The sequence below is a fragment of the Chiloscyllium punctatum genome, chromosome 27 (assembly GCF_047496795.1).
Source record: "Chiloscyllium punctatum isolate Juve2018m chromosome 27, sChiPun1.3, whole genome shotgun sequence".
NCBI classification, from domain to species: Eukaryota; Metazoa; Chordata; class Chondrichthyes; order Orectolobiformes; family Hemiscylliidae; genus Chiloscyllium; species Chiloscyllium punctatum.
The window spans coordinates 41,909,424-41,926,502 of NC_092765.1; the positions used below are offsets into that span (position 1 = coordinate 41,909,424).

The window sequence follows — 17,079 nt, forward strand, 5'->3', positions numbered from 1 at the left end:
TCTGTTGACCTCCAAGATATCTCTCCCCATCATACTGGTCATGATGTGGAAGTGCTGGTGTTGGACTGGGGTGGATGAGGTCAAAAGTCACATGTAACCAGGTTATAGTCCAACTGTTTTATTTGAAATCCCAAGCTTTTGGAGGGCTACTCCTTTGTCAGGACAAAGGGGCAGTGCTCTGATCCTGTCGTACTGGAAGCATTCTTAATTAACAGAGCTGCTCCACCACCTATTTCTGAGCTTCTATCTTTTCAAAAAATCAAATGCTTTTCAATGTTCAGATCCCTTCCCTGGTCTCCTTGCTATCTTCTCTCTGTGGTGCTTACCTGGTCAAACTATTTAATTATGTCTGCTGCCAATTAATTTACTTTATTAGAAAGGTTGCACTCATTCAGATCGAACAATACTCAAGAAAGTCAACATTCTCTCGACCAAAGCAGCCTGTTTGATTGGCAGCCCATCCCATCTTCAGCATTTGGTCTCCTCTTCACTGACACACTGTGGAAACAATGTGTATTGGCTTCTCTAACAAAGCCTTCCAAACTCATGACCTCTACTATCTTGAAGCACAAGGGTAGAGGATGCATTGGAACACCCCCATTTTCAAGTTCCCTGCAAGTCCCACACTATCCTGATTGAAACTTTATAGCCGCTCCTTCACTGCTGGGTTAACATCCTGGAAATCCTTTCAGAACCATTGAAGTACCTACAGCTGTTCAAGAAGGTCCAGGACAGCTCGGGACGGGCAATCAATGCTGGCCTAGCCAGGCACATCCACATCCTTTAATTTTTCTTTACAATTGACATCTTTCAGCCATTATGAGACAAATAAATGTAATATTGAAAACACCTAAAAATTCATCACCCTTTGGTCAAGGAGCTCAGAGTCATGGAAGGGATCTGAAGAAAGCTGGGGTAGAGCAACATTAAAAACTGGAACCATTCTAGCCTCCGATCATTTAAAATGAAAATAGGCGAATCTCAGGTACACGAGGACTACCCTACACGGACAAAACTTCAAGCAGTTAGGTTACCTCAACCAATGATATGGGGAAAAAAAACCCTAAATGCCGTACTGTTACAATCCAACATATACCTTCCCTGCTGGGTAATATTACTTTGCAATGTGTGGTTTAACAACATTTTGCAAAATTATGGTTTTTTAAATGAAACCCTGCTAGATGTAACAATTTAATTAACAGAGCAAATATAAATTTTCCAGTCTTTAGTTTAATAGGATATAAGTTCGGAAATGTACATCAGGCAGCCACTTAGGTCTTGCTGCACAGATGTATGCTGAAATTGATGGGGAAGGTTAAACATTTGATGCTCAGATTTCAGCCGCTCAGGATCCACTATGAACATCTTACGATCCTGAGCTTGGCAAAGCATTGACCAGAAACACAGGGCTTACCTGCATACCTATCAAACTGATAGTTTCAGACTGCCTTGTCTCCAAGTTCTCATGATTTACTTCATGCTGGAGCCTAAGAAGAGATGGCTAATGAAGTAGTAGATGTGTTGGTGTTAATTTTCCAAGCTTCTCTAGACTCCAGAAAGCCTTCGTTAGACTGCAAAGTAGCAAATATAACTCCTGTTAGGAAGAAATGTAGAAAACAGGAAACAGAAGGGCAGTTGTTTTGACCTCCTTCATGGGGAAGGTGTTAGAATCTCCTATTATGCAGCTTATAATGGGGCACTGTGAAAAGCTTTAGGGATTTGGGAAGAATCTGCTTGGTTTTGAAAAAGGGAAATCATGTATAATCAATTCTTTTGAAGGAGTAGCATGAGCTGAAGATAGAGGTTTGGATTTCCAAAGGGCATTTGACAAGTTGCCACATAAAAGGGTATTGCACAGAAAAGGGAGCCTATGGTACAGAAGGTAACATGTTATCTTGGATAGAAAATTGGGAACAATGCAGACAGGTCTTTTTCTGCTTGGCAGGATTTTTATTGTGAAGCCGACAGGAGTCTGCTGGAGCTTCAGATTTTTACAATTTACACAAATGATTTAGTTGAGGGGAGCAAAGGGCTCTTGTGGCACAGTGGTACTGCCCCTATCTCTGAGCCAGCAGTCCTGGATTCAAGTCCCACTTGCTCCAGAGCTGTGTCAACGTCTCTAAACAAGTTTGTTAAAAATATCCAGATGTGGGGACCAATAGCATGGTAGCTAAGTTTGCACATGACAATCTATATTGTTAAGATAACATATAGACAGGTGCAGTGAGTAGTCAAAAATCTGGACACTGATATGTAATGTGGCAAAATGTGAAGATGTTCACTTGGCAGGAAGAATGCAAAGGTAGAAACAAGGACCGCAGATGCTGGAAACCAGAGTCTGGATTAGAGTGGTGCTGGAAAAGCACAGCAGGTCAGGCAGCATCCGAGGAGCAGGAAAATTGATGTTTCGGGCAAAAGCCCTTCATCAGGAAGAATACAAAAGCAAAGGTTACACTGCCTGACCTGGTGTTCTTTTTCCAGCACCACACTTTATCAACTTTGACTTCTCCAGCATCTGCAGCCCTCACTACCACCACCATTCAGGAAGAATGTAAATTAATTGGAATGGAGTTGATTCAGGGAGCTTTTTTAGATTAGATTAGATTACTAACAGTGTGGAAATAGGCCCTTCGGCCCAACAAGTCCACACCGACCCGCCCATTCCCCTACATTTACCCCTTTACCCAACACTACGGGCAATTTAGCATGGCCAATTCACCTGACCTGCACATCATTGGACTGTGGGAGGAAACCGGAGCACCCGGAGGAAACCCACGGAGACACGGGGAGAATGTGCAAACTCCACACAGTTTTTCTGGATTGACATCTGAAACCTGTGGGTTGTATGGGGAAAGATTGGATCAATTGTACTTGTTTTCATTAGCGTTTAGAAGAGAGTGAAGTGTCTTTGATTGAAATTTATGAGAGCTCAAATGGTCTTGACACGTTGGAAGTGGGAATGATGTTTTCTTTTGTGGTCAAGTCCAGAACCAGGGACACTGTTCTAAAACTTCGGGGTAATGCTTTTATGACAAATGATAATATATTTTGAGGCTTCTCCAACTTTGCAACACTCTGCCTCAGAACAGTGAAGCAAAGGCCATTGAATATTTTTAAGAGAATTAAAGCATATTGGGAGTAGATGGGAATATGAAAGTGAAAATGCAAATAGATCCAAAATGATTTTATTGAATGGCAGAGTACATATTAGGGACCAAAAGACCTGCTTTGCTCTGACAAAGTTCACAGATGTTAGATTAAATTGGTTAACTCAACAAAGATTTAACTGCCTTTCCCAATTTATCCTCTGAGCCAACCAAACTACTTCTAGACAACCCCACCAGACTTAACTGACCACCTCTCTATCCCTCCTAGACCCAACGAACCACTCCTTGCCAATTTCGCATTCACACACTCTCCAACTCATCGACTCACAAACTCAATCAGTGAAAGACTTGGATCTTTTTCAAAATTGGCTTGCATGTGGCAACTACTGTGGTCAAAAGAGGATGTCTCCCACCAAACCATTTTCTCCAGACATGACCGTACTGACCCTTTGAAACTTCACCAGGTTCTGAACATAAAGCTTTTTGAAACCTTTACAAGTTTATGTCTAGTGACAAGGTACTCAGTCCCATAAGACCATAAGACCATAAGACATAGGAGTGGAAGTAAGGCCATTCGGCCCATCGAGTCCACTCCGCCATTCAATCATGGCTGATGCGCATTTCAGCTCCACTTGCCAGCATTCTCCCCGTAGCCCTTAATTCCTCTAGACAACAAGAACCTATCAATCTCGGCCTTGAAGACATTTAGCGTCCCGGCTTCCACTGCACTCCGTGGCAATGAATTCCACAGGCCCACCACTCTCTGGCCACTATGAAGAGTCTTGACAATTTCATGTACTCTTAACTGAGCAGCATTTTGAGCTTTTAAGGGAAATTCTGATAATTGGATAAGACGTCAAAGCATTTGTAATTGTTACCACAGTAGAAGTCTCATCAGTTAATTTCATTAGTCTATCTTTGTACTTTATTAAATTAGAATAGGTATTAGCTATATTGGTAACATAAGTTTTAAACCTTCAATGTTGCCAATGGTGCAAGGTAAGGTTTGTCAAATAGCTACGATCAAAAGCTCTGGCTCTGTTAGTGTAGGTGAGTAAATTCCAATGTTTAATAAAAATCAGACCAAGACTTTAAGCAGTTTAAGGTTATAGTTCCATCCCACATGACATTATTCTCTAGTCCAGTCAATACCCACTCAACCGCTCAGCTGGGCCAGTTTATTGGATTTGACTTTCTGGAATAATCACATAAATACTGCAAAATAGAATTCATTCACTCTGTAGTATTAACAGCCAAATGTTTCTCCTAATTAGAGGCATATACGAATGAGGTTCCCAATGTTCCTTGTTTGTTCCTGACAAAATTATACCTATTCGAATAGGCTTAACCGAATCAGCAGGGGAGGGCGCGTGAGAATGTCAAATAAGAACCCTTATCCACCGGTGAAGTACCACTGCTCTTAATATAGCCCCACCCCCCTTCTGTGATTTCAGATTTCTAATGGACAGTTTACAATTTTTATGTCCTCGAGGCCATTTGACTACTTAGTTGGGAAAACTCCATGATCTCTGTGTTAAAGCTGGACACGCATTCAGCTTGAAGTGTTTCTTTAGGCTATTTTGCATACGGGGGGTGGGGGAGGGGGTAACTTTCATGGCACACAACCTATTTTCACCCACTGGTGCCTTGTGCACCAGCTTGTCCGAAGTTGAGAATGGACTTGGAAATTATCAAAAGCAGCCAGAAAAGCACCAACTACAAAAACAAACAGAGGATAACAAAGAGAGTAATAAGAAAGAAGAGGATCAAATATGGAGGTAGGCTAGCCAGTAATATTAGAAATGATAGTAAAAGTTTCTTTCAATACATAAGAAACAAACGACAGGCAAAAGTAGACATTGGGCCACTTCAAACTGATGCTGGAAGCCTAGTGATGGGAGATAAGGAAATAGCAGAAGAACTTAACAAGTACTTTGCGTCAGTTTTCACAGTGGAAGACATGAGTAATATCCCAACAATTAAAGGGAGTCAGGGGGCTGAGTTGAGTATGGTTGCCATTACAAAAGAGATAGTGCTAGAAAAGCTAAAAAGTCTTAAAATTGATAAATCTCCTGGCCCTGATGGGATACATCCTAGAGTTCTGAGAGAGGTGGCTGAGGAAATAGCGGAGGCGTTGGTTGAGATCTTTCAAGAGTCACTGGAGTCAGGGAAAGTCCCGGATGATTGGAAGATCGCTGTTGTAACTCCCTTGTTCAAGAAAGGATCAAGACAAAAGTTGGAAAATTGTAGGCCAATTAGCCTAACCTCGGTTGTTGGTAAAATTCTAGAATCCATCATTAAGGATGAGGTTTCTAAATTCTTAGAAGAGCAGAGTCTGATTAGAACAAGTCAACATGGATTTAGTAAGGGCAGGTCATGCCTGACAAACCTGTTGGTATTCTTTTGAAGAGGTGACAAGTAGGTTAGACTAGGGAAAGCCAGTGGATGTGGTCTATCTAGACTTCCAAAAGGCCTTTGATAAGGTGCCACACGGGAGACTGCTAAGCAAGGTGAGGGCCCATGGTGTTCGAGGTGAGCTACTGGGATGGATTGAGGATTGGCTGTCTGGCAGAAGGCAGAGAGTTGGGATAAAAGGTTCTTTTTCAGAATGGCAGCTGGTGACGAGCGGTGTCCTGCAGGGTTCAGTGTTGGGGCCACAGCTATTCGCATTATATATTAATGATCTGGATGAAGGGACTGGGGACATTCTAGAGACGTTTGCAGATGATATGAAGTTAGGTGGACAGGCAGGTAGTACTGAGGAAGTGGGGCGGCTGCAGAAGGATCTAGACAGTTTGGGAGAGTGGTCCAGGAAATGGCTGATGGAATTCAACGTGAACAAATGCGAGGTCTTGCACTTTGGCAAAAAGAATAAAAGCACAGACTACTTTCTAAACGGTGAGAAAATTCATAAAGCCAAAGTACAAAGGGATCTGGGACTGCTAGTTGAGGATTCTCTAAAGGTCAACATGCAGGTTGAGTCTGTGATTAAGAAAGCGAATGCAATGTTGTCACTTATCTCAAGAGGGTTGGAATATAAAAACACCATTGTGTTACTGAGACTTTATAAAGCTCTGGTTAGGCCCCATTTGGAGTACTGTGTCCAGTTTTGGTTCCCACACCTCAGGAAGGACATACTGGCACTGGAGCATGTCCAGCAGAGATTCACATGGATGATCCCTGGAATGGTAGGTCTAACATATGAGGAATGGCTGAGGATCCTGGGATTGTATTCATTGGCATTTAGAAGATTAAGGGGAGACTTAATAGAGACGTACAAGATAATACATGGCTTGGAAAGGGTGGACGCTAGGAAATTGTTTCCGTTAGATGAGGAGACTAGGACCCGCGGACACAGCCTTAGAATTAGAGGGGGTAAATTCAGAACAGAAATGTGGAGACATTTCTTCAGCCAGAGAGTTGTGGGCCTGTGGAATTCATTGCCGCAGAGTGCAGTGGAGGCCGGGACGCTAAATGTCTTCAAGGCAGAGATTGATAGATTCTTGTTGTCTCGAGGAATTAAGGGCTACGGGGAGAATGCAGGTAAGTGGAGTTGAAATGCCCACCAGCCATGATTGAATGGCGGAGTGGACTCGATGGGCCGAATGGCCTTCCTTCCACTCCTATGTCTTATGGTCTTATCTGACATCAAAAGAAAGTTCACATCTGTTATTTGGGACTCAGTAATCTCTGTCCAAGATTCAGCCTGTTTAATCACTTTTTTTTCTCTTTTAAAGCCATGGGTGGCAGTGCAAAGGCCGTGGCTGAGGTTGAGCAGGTAAGGAATTTTCCTTTTAATTTGTTGATGAGTTGTAGATGTCACTTGGAAGGTGAATATTCATTTCCTTTTCCTAATCATCTATGAAATGTTGTCTATGGGTGCTAGAATAAAGTAAAATATTAATGCATCATTTGGCCTTTCCAGAAAAGAACGGTGCTAAAGACTCCAGGTGGATTACTAAGTAAATAACTTTTCTGGTTTAGTATTAACCTTCTAGGCGATACTTGCAGAATATTCCAGGTTTGTAGCATGCTGTTGTGAGTGAACCGTCTGATAAATATGCGAGAGAATGACAAAGCTAGATTCTTTTCTGTGAAAATATGCAAGCGACATCTCAGGTAGCATGTTTTCATTTGAAAGTGTTATGTTCTTTTGAATAGTAGTTGTGACACAGATTGTGCAGTTTCTACTGTACAGGTGGCATGTAATACAGTATCCAGCTTGGTGTGTTCACCTGCACCTGTCAGTGGCAAAAAGTCGACTGTGTGCTACTGTGCTGAATAAGAAACTCTAACCCAATTAATAAAACGAATAATACAATTTGTCCCTCAACTCATCAGGTTGTTAAATTATGATCTTTTATGGTTTCTTGCATCAGAAGGTGAAGTTGTGCAGCGTCTTGGTCAGACTCTCTGGGGTAAAAGTTAACTTTGAGCATTAAACACCTTGTAGTCTTGGAGGTGATGTAGATTCACCAGAGGTGTGAAAACTGGCGAGGAAAGGCGTGCAAGTTGCAAACCCTGTCTTTGTTTGTGTTGACAAGGTGGAAGGATGAGCTAATTGAGGTGTTTAAACTGATTATTTAAAATGTTCATTATAAATGGGTGTTGTTGGCAGTGCTCATGTTTATTTCCCATCCTTAATTGTTTCTGAGAAAGTGATGATGAACTGGTGTCACTACATCTTAGTGCTTTAAGAACAGAAATTTCAGGATTCTGAGCTAGCAATTGCGAAGTAATGGTAGTCCTAAGTCGGGCTTTTGGGTGAATGTGTTGGTGGTGGTAGTCCCATGCATCTGCTGCCCTTGTTCTTCGTGGCAGAAGTTGCAAGTTTACTGTCGAAGGAGCATCGGAGTTGCTGTAATGTATCTTATGAATGCTACAAGTTGCTACCTCTGTGCAATGGTAGTGGTGGGAGTGTCTGTTTTAAGTTGGTGGATGTGGCGCTTGATCCTGAATGACTTTCAAGAAATTTAAACTTGCATTGCTGACAAAAAATGCATTTTGTCAGATCTTTTCACCTTTACCTTCATCAGGACTACTTTACGAATGCCAGTGTAAAGGAGAACAACATTTTCAAAATGTCTGAGAAAAATACTGATTGGATGGTAGGCAAGTGGTCTCTGATCAAGGCATAGCTGTGGACTATGCACTAGTTAGGTGATGGCTGACTGTTAACTACCATGCTTGGTTTACATTTTAACCAAGCTGGTTGATTTTGGTTGGTGCATTGAGGAACAAACCAGAGGGTGACTATAGCCTATTTTATTCATTTGAAAGCAATGCAATATACATACACATTCTTTCTATCTGTGCAAAACTGTATTTAAAACAAGATTTATTTTAATTTTAGTCTGTTAAATAAAAATGGCCATTGTTCCATTTCAAAACTGCTATTTGTCTTAAAGATTACTCTTCAGATAAAATACTTAATATTGTGTCCAAACATCATCTAGGATAAGGAGCTAAGAATTGGATTATGTTCTCCTTAACCACCAAGTATTGTTGTTACAGAAGCGACTTGATGCAGCCTGCTTGGAAGTTGAAGCCATAGAATCTGAAATCTTGAAAGATGCTGCACTGCTAAAGTTAACTAAGAAACGTAAGTTTATAACTTGAATGCTGAAATGATTTAACTATCTACTGTTAAATGTGTTTTGGCACTTGTTTATTTAGCAATGTTAGACCTATAAATATGTCAACGACCTTCTACATTTGCAGATACTATGGAAGGAAACATGTACCATCAGTGATAGTAGCTTGTCCTCAGCACCTTGGAAAGCAGGAGGCCTGGTACTAACGAGCAAATAATATCTTGCCTAAAATATTTAACATTTCAGACTACTAATTTCAAGAATGGGCCAGAATATTGTGACAGAAGTGTATATGGATGACTTTTTACTGTCTCAACATTTTTCAGAAAGAAAGCCAAGGAATTGAATTTTAAATGCCCCATTGGCCCAGAGTGCTATTATAGTTATAATTCTTTTCACTGTTGCTGGAAAGTATTTTGTTTAGTACTTGTGTGAAAGACTGATGAGCAAATTATCTCAAAGCAGGCTCCTCATTTTGGACTTCCTCTGGCAGTGCTTGGTTATTTACATGAAATGCGTATAATTACAAGAAATGGAAGTAGGACTAGCCTGTTTGGCTCCTCTCGCCAGTATTGCCATTCAATAAGATGATAGATCCTGTGGCTCACCTCCACTTAAGTGTTTGCTGTCTTTATGCTTGACTTCCTTTAGATCACCAGGTCTTTTTATTTACCTATTAAGTAGTTAACGATCATACAGAAGAATGTTACGCAGGGGAACATGATAGCACTAGTAATCAGTATGGTGTGAAAGGAATTCATCAAATCCCTCGAGTGTGGAAATAGGCCATTCGGCCCAACAAGTCCACAATGACTGTCCACCCAGACACACCCCACCCTACTCTATTACCATAACGCTGAGCTTCCCATCTCTAATCCACCTAATCTGCCCATCCCAAGACACTATGAGCAGTTTAACATTGCCAAACCATCTAACCTGTACATGTTTGGATTGTGGGAGGAAACCGCAGCACTCAAAGGAAGCAAACGCAGTCACAAGGAGAACGGGTGCAAATTCCACACAGACAGGCACCCAGGCTGGAATTGAACCCACGTCCCTGATGCTGTGAGGTAGCAGTACTAACTACTGTTTTTCTGGACACAGTACAAGGTGAATGTGTAACTCACCATACCCCTTGACTCAAAAATGTCCAAAATTATCTACTCGGTCAACAAAAATACTTATGTACTGTTGAATCTCGGGCCGCATGTTGCCATTAACCTTCATGGATCAATTTGCTTTTATTAACACCTTTTGGAATATAAATGTTGAACTTCAGTGCACTGAGAGAAGCTATTCTTTCTGCACCTTAAGATCCACTGTATTCTAAACAAGACTAAGCAGTAGAAAATAAACATATGCAAATTGAGTTACTTTGCAGGATGGCTTGGTCTTTTTCCCATCTCTCCCAATATCCAGCATTTCAAGAACTAGAAGTGTTGTCAGTTAGTGGATTAATTGATAGCTCGGCCTAATCATTGCTCACTATGCATTCCTCTTCTCACTGTATGTAAGTAAGCAGATGCTTATAAACGTTGCAATTAATTTGAAAAGTATGGGGCAGCACAGTGACGGTGGTTAGCACTGTTGCCTTACAGCGCCAGAGACCCGGGTTCAATTCCCGCCTCGGGCAACTGTCTGTGTGGAGTTTGCACATTTTCTCCATGTCTGCGTGGGTTTCCTCCGGGTACTCTCTGGTTTCCTCCCACAATCCAAAGATGTGCAGGTTAGGTGAATTGGCCATGCTAGATTGCCCGTAGTGTTGGGTGAAGGGGTAAATGTAGGGGAATGGGTCTGGGACGGTTGCTGTTCAGAGGGTCGGTGTGGACTTGTTGGGCCAAAGGGCCTGTTTCCACACAGTAAGTAATTTAATCTAATTTATCTCCGCAGGTAAAATCAAGGCAAGGAATGATGGTGATGGAGCTACAAGTGAAGATGAAAATCTTGCTCCTTCTAACAAAATGTTCCGAAAGGTTGGTTTATTTAAAAAATATCTTGTTACTTGTTTATGTTGAACAGATAAATTGTAGTCAGTAAATGGATGAAAATTTGTACAATTGTAAGTGAGCTACCCATTGCCCAACTAAAAATCTCACTTTCCACAAACAAAATTCCATTTTGTTGGTTACTTTAATCACAAGACTGAGGGGGATAGTTGCAAGGGATGCTGGAGAAAGATTGGACTTCCCTTGTGTACACTACTGAAGCTAGATTAGTGTTAATGATCACCTAAAACCTAAAGTTGAACAAATTGTGATCTGCATTCATATAATCGCCTCTTTCAAATAAGTATTTTCCTAGATTTGATCTGTTTTGAGGTCTTTGTTTTCCTCTGGTACATATTGGAGACATGTTTTAACACATTCCGATTAGGCTGCTCAAATAGAAACTAAGACATAATCTCTGCACAAAGAGATTTTGTTGATAATAGCAGTATAACAGTCCTCTCTCTCTCCGTTCTCCTTTATATATCCAGGCATCAATTAATAGCCATCACCAATTTCACTTTTAGCCTTAAAATACTTGTTGCAGTAACAGTTAGCTTACTATCGCATGGTTTTCTAAGAAAGATGAGCTCTTTTCAAATGTACGCTTATGCTCACAAACGCACTGGGTTCTTTGACCCACTGTTAAGAAATTATTTCAATAAGGGTATTGTTTCAGAGCAGCCTACTCAGTACTTATTTAAACAGGTTAAAATAGAAACTTCCTCTTACCGTTATGCCATTAAGATATAGGAACAAAACTAGGCAATTTGACCAGCGTCTGCTCCACCGTTCAATCGTGGCTGATAAGTTTTTCAATCCCATTTCTTAGCCTCCTCCCTATAACCTTTGATCCCCTCACTAATCAATAACCTGTCTAAATGTGTCTTGAATAATCTCAATGTCTTGGCCTCCATAGCCCTTCATGTTATCTCTGTTCTAAAGGGTTGTCCCTTCACATGAGGCTGTGCCTTCAGATCAGGTCTGTCCTACTCGTGGAAACATTTTCCGTGTCCACTCTCTCCAGACTTCTCTGTATTCAGCAATTTCAATGAGCCATCCACCACCACTGCCTCCTCCATCCACCACCACCGCCTGTGGACTCCCTTCAAGGCAGCATGTTTGTCCTTGCATATGGGGCCAAAAGTAGCTCTGAAAATTCCAAATGCAATCTGATCACAGCTTCAGAAAATACGTCCCTTCTTTTGTATTCTAGCCCTCTTGAAATGAGTGCTAACATAACATTTGCTTTCCCAATTGCCAACTGAACCTGCATATTAACCTTGAGCAAATCCTGAATGAAAATTCCCAAATTCCTTTGTGCTTCAGATTTCCAAAGCCTTTCCCCATTTAGAAAGTTGGCTACGCCTCTATTCCTCATACCAAAGTGCATAACCTGTCATTTTCCCCACTTGGATTCAATCTGTTACTACTTTGCCCACTCTCTTAGCCTGTCCAAGTCCTCCTGCAGCCTTCCCATTTCCTCAACCCTATCTGTCCTTCCACTTTCTTCATGTCATCTGCAGACTTAGCAACAGCTCCTTTGCTTCCTTCGTCCAGGTTGTTAATATATAACGTGAAAAGTTGTGGTCCCTTCACAGACCCTCACGGAACTCCACGAGTCAGCAGCTGCCATCCTGAAAAAGACCCCTTTATCTCCTCTGTTTTCTGCCAGTCTGCCAATCTTCTATCCATGCCAGTACCTTACTCCTAAAACCATCAGCTCTTTTCTTATTTAGCAGCCTCCTGAGACTGTCTAAACCCATGAGATCTCCTTGGTCTAAGGTGCTCGTTACTACCTCTGAATTCTAGCAGATTTCTCTTGCATGACTTACCATTGATGAAGCTTTGGTGATTCAGCCCAACTTTACCAAGCACTTCCAAGTACTCTGCAACCTAATCCCCAATTTTGCATTGTAAAATCTTGCCAATGACCAAAGGCAGGCTAAACTGTCTTCTGCCTCTCTCCCTCCTTAGTCAGGCATGTTACATTTGCCAGTTTCCAGTCCTCTGGCACTCTCCCTTACTCCAGTGATTCCTGAAAGACCTTCACCAGTGCGTCGATGTTGTCCTTCATAATTCTAGCGTTTAGTCCATCTGGTCCAGGTGATTTATCCACCTTTTAGCCCTTTCAGCTTTTCCTTTAGTGATGGCCATGATGCTCCCAGCCACCCCTGACTGTTTTGAATTTCTGATCTACTGCTCATGTCTTCTGTGAAAACTGATACAAAGTACTTATTCCATTCTTCTACCATTTCTTTGTTCTTCATTACTACTTCTCCAGCCACATTTTTCAGTCATCCAAGGTCTATTTCTATTTCTATATCTCGCCCCCTCCCCCGCCCCCTCTAGATAGCTCTGTAGCTTACCCTTCTATTTCATCTTTAAACTCCCTGCGCACACACAATACACTTTTTTCTTGTAGTTGCCTTCTGTGGGTTTTTAAAGGTTTCACAATCCTGCGTTTCCCACTAATCTTCACATTGTATGTTTTTTCTTTTGCTTTTATGTTGTCCCTGACTTCCCTTGTTGGCCACGGTTGCCTCATTCTTCCCTTTTTAATATGCTGCTTCTCCCTTGGGGTGAATTTCCCCTCTGCCTCCCACATTACCCCCAGAAACTCCTGTCACTGCTCCTCCACCATCGTCCCTATTAGAGACCCCTTCCAATCAATTCTGGCCAGTTCCTCCTCCATGTCTTTGAAGTTACCTTTACTCAATTTGAGTACTGTTATATCAGATTCCTGATTCTTCACCTCAACCGGCAGGGTGAATTCTATCATATTATGGCCATAGTCCTTCAGGGTTCCTTTTAACTTGAGATTACTAATCAGTCTGCCTCACTGCAATGACCAAATGGTGAATTGTCTGTTCCCTCTACTACAACTGCTATAAGAAACCATTCTGTAGACATTCCACAAATTCCTTTTATCGATTAGTGTGTGGCACGGTAGCACAGTGGTTAGCACTGCTGCCTCACAGTGCCAGAGACCTGGGTCCAATTCCCACCTCAGGTGACTCACTGTGTGGAGTTTGCACATTCTCCCCGTGTCTGAGTGGGTTTCCTCCGGGTGCTCCGGTTTCCTCCAACAATCCAAAAATGTGCAGGTGAGGTGAATTGGCCATGCTAAATTGCCCGTAGTGTTAGGTGAAGGGGTAAATGTAGGGGAATGGGTCTGGGTGGGTTGTGCTTCGGCGGGTCGGTGTGGACTTGTTGGGCCGAAGGCCCTGTTTCTACACTGTAAGTAATCTAATCTAATCTACGAATGTGATTTTCTCAGTTGATCTGCATATTGAATTCCACCATGATTATTGTGATAGTGCATTTCTATCCTCTAATTTATTTTCTTTCTCGCATTCTGTCTACTGCTAGAAGGCTTGTATATGTCTCCCATCAGGGTTTTTTCCCCTCTTTGCAGTTCCTCAACTCTTCACACAGATTCTGCACTTTGAGTCTATGACACTACTTGTTATTGATTCGATTTAATTTTATTTTCTTACTAACAAGGCAATGACAATTTTAAAGTTAGCTGTATTAGTAATTCTGAAATAACAAGGATTAAAACTGGCAAACTTTAGAGGAGTTGTTAGTTCTGCTAAAGATACTTCCATTGGTCAATCCTAGTTGTCCTCTGAGGGTTGCCCTGAGCCCCAGCAGATCTTGTGCACTACAGGTACTCCCAGCATAGCATTGGATATGAAATACCAGATTGTTGACCACAATAGTAATGTTATGCTGTATTGTTGCTACAATGTACTCTGTAAATAATGTTGCAGCTATGATCTTTAATGGTAAATGGATAATGCTTTCAATGATGGGAAATCCAGTCAAGTTATCTGATTCATTGAGAATGAGAGAGTTTCTTGAATATTAGGGACTGCAGCTATCCTGATAGGTATTTGATTTCGACCCCTGTCTTAAACTTTGTAGCTGCTGACATGTCTTGGAAGGATCAAAAAATGAGCCAGTAGCCTTATAATACCCAGGTTCTATTGTGTGTTTGTAGCCAAAAGCATTAACATGATTGCTGCAGCTAAACATTTAGTCAGCGGTGATTACATCACTGCTGGTACTGAAGATTGGAGAGGGATTTGAGTTGCATTAAAGATGATCAATTTCTGTAATTTGGATGAGGAAAGTGTGACCTTTTACCTGTTAGCCCAAATCTGACCGGAGTATTGATCGGAACTAACATTTTCTGTTCTCCTAACAGGGTAAAAAAACTGTAACCCTTTCAGCTAAAAGTAAACCTCCATCAGCATGCGCCACTGGTACTCGGAGTAAAAGGTAAGCACTTGTCTCGAAAGATCGTTATTCCTGGTACATAAGAGTAATAACTTAATACCCTGATCAATATAGCTGAGAGTTTATCCAATCACAAGTGCATCTTGGTTATTTTGTCATCTTTATGACCTTGTTATTTATTGCTTTGTTATGGCAATGTTGATTATAGAATGGTCATCGATCAAAAGGCCATTTGGTCCTGTGTGTCTTTGCTGACTCACAGCAAGAGATGGTTCTTCTAGTATCATCTTGCTCTTTTTCTGAGTAGCCCTACAGTTTCTTTTTGGATAATCTGATTCTCCTTTGTCACAATTGGATCTACCTTCAGGCTCTTGGGCAGTCTATTCCAGATCCTAACTACTTCCTAGATAAAAACAAAAAATGTTTTCTCTCCTGTTTTGCCCTTCATTCTTCCTCCCTAAATGAATTGCTTCACCTGTCTAACAAGAAAGAAAGACTTGTTAATAGTTTTTATTTCATGGGCACAATATTTTAAATGCTTTGCAGCCAACTAGTATGCTTTTGAAGTGCAGTCACTGGTCTATTTTTAAATATGGCAACTAATCTATGCAGAATCTCCCACAAAGAGACTGGGCTTCTTTTTCATATGATCTTGGTTAAGGGATAAAGGTTAGTCAGGACACCAATAATTTCCTGTTTATTTTTGGACCGTAAGACACACAAGCAAATAAACAAAGAAAATTACAGCACAGGAGCAGGCCCTCCAGGCCTGAACTGATCCAGATCCTCTATCTAAACCTGTCTATTTTCTCAGGGTCTGTATTCCTTTGCTCACTGCAATTCATGTATCTGTCTAGATACATCTTAAATGATGCTGTCATGCCCACCTCTACTACCTCCACTGACAACACATTTCAGGTACCCACCACTCTCTGCACAAAGAACTTTCCATGCATATCTCCCCAAATTTTTCCCATCTCACTTTGAACTCGTGTCCCTTAGTAATTGAGTCCCCCACTCTAGGGGCAGAAAAGCTTTTTGCTATCCACCCCGTCTATACCTCATGATTTTATAGACCTCAACCTCCATCTTTCTAATGAAAATAATCCTAACCTACTCAACGTCTGTTCATAGCAAGTGCCCTCCATACCAGGAAACCTCTTCATGAACTTCCTTTGCACCATCTCCAAAGATCCACATCCTTTTTGGTAATGTGGCGACAAGACTGTGCGCAGTATTCCAAATGCGACCGAACCAAAGTCCTATACAACTGTAACATCATTGTGAGCTCTTGTACTCTGTACCCTGTCCAATGTTGTATGCCTTTTTGACCACTCTATTGACCTGTGTTGCCACCTTCGGGGAACAATGGACCTGAACACCCAGATCTCTGTATATCAGTGTTCCCCAGGAACTGGAACCAACGACATAGGAAGGGAAAAGGTTGAGATTCTGAAGGGAGTTTAGAGAATTAGGAGTTTAAAAAGGAGGTCCTCGAGATTAGTAATTTCTGGATTACTTACGATGCTACGAGCAAGAGAGGGCAGGAATAGGAGTATAGAGTAGATGAATACATGGCTGAGGTGCTGGTGTATGGGAGAAGGATTCACATTTTTGGATCATTGGGATCTCTTTTGGAGTAGAGGTGACCTCTCCAAGGATGGATTGCACCTAAATTGGAAGGGGACCAAAAACTGACAGGGAGATTTGCGAGAGCTGCTTTGGAGGATTTAAACTAGTACGGTTGGGGGGAGGTGAGACCCAGGGAGATAGTGAGGAAAGAGATCAATCTGAGACTGGTACAGTTGAGAACAAAGGCGAGTCAAACAGGGCAGGCAGGGAGAAAGCAGAGAACAAAGTAGGACTGATAAATTAAACTGCATTTTTTTCAATGTAACAGGCTGAACAGGGAAGGCAGATGAACTCAGGGCATGGTTAGGAACATGGGACTGGGATATCATAGAAATTACAGAAACATAGCTCAGGGATGGATAGGACTGGCAGCTTAATGTTCCAGAATATAAATGCTACAGTAAGAATAGAAAGGGAGGTGAGAGAGGAAGGAGAGTGTTGTTTTTGATAAGGGATCGCCTTGCAACTGTACTGAGGGAGGATATGCCTGGAAATACATCCAGGGAAGTTATTTGG

At 41.6% G+C, this 17,079-nt stretch overlaps 1 protein-coding gene across 1 annotated transcript in view; it reads left to right on the forward strand.

Moving 5' to 3' along the window:
* cdca8 (cell division cycle associated 8) overlaps positions 1 to 17,079 on the forward strand; it is a 47,982-nt gene that overhangs the window by 12,024 nt on the left and 18,879 nt on the right. Inside the window, exons 4-7 of the mRNA XM_072548547.1 lie at positions 6,845 to 6,885; positions 8,622 to 8,709; positions 10,592 to 10,674; positions 14,900 to 14,973. Coding sequence (XP_072404648.1) covers positions 6,845 to 6,885; positions 8,622 to 8,709; positions 10,592 to 10,674; positions 14,900 to 14,973 — 286 coding nt within the window. The remainder of the gene's footprint in view (positions 1 to 6,844; positions 6,886 to 8,621; positions 8,710 to 10,591; positions 10,675 to 14,899; positions 14,974 to 17,079) is intronic.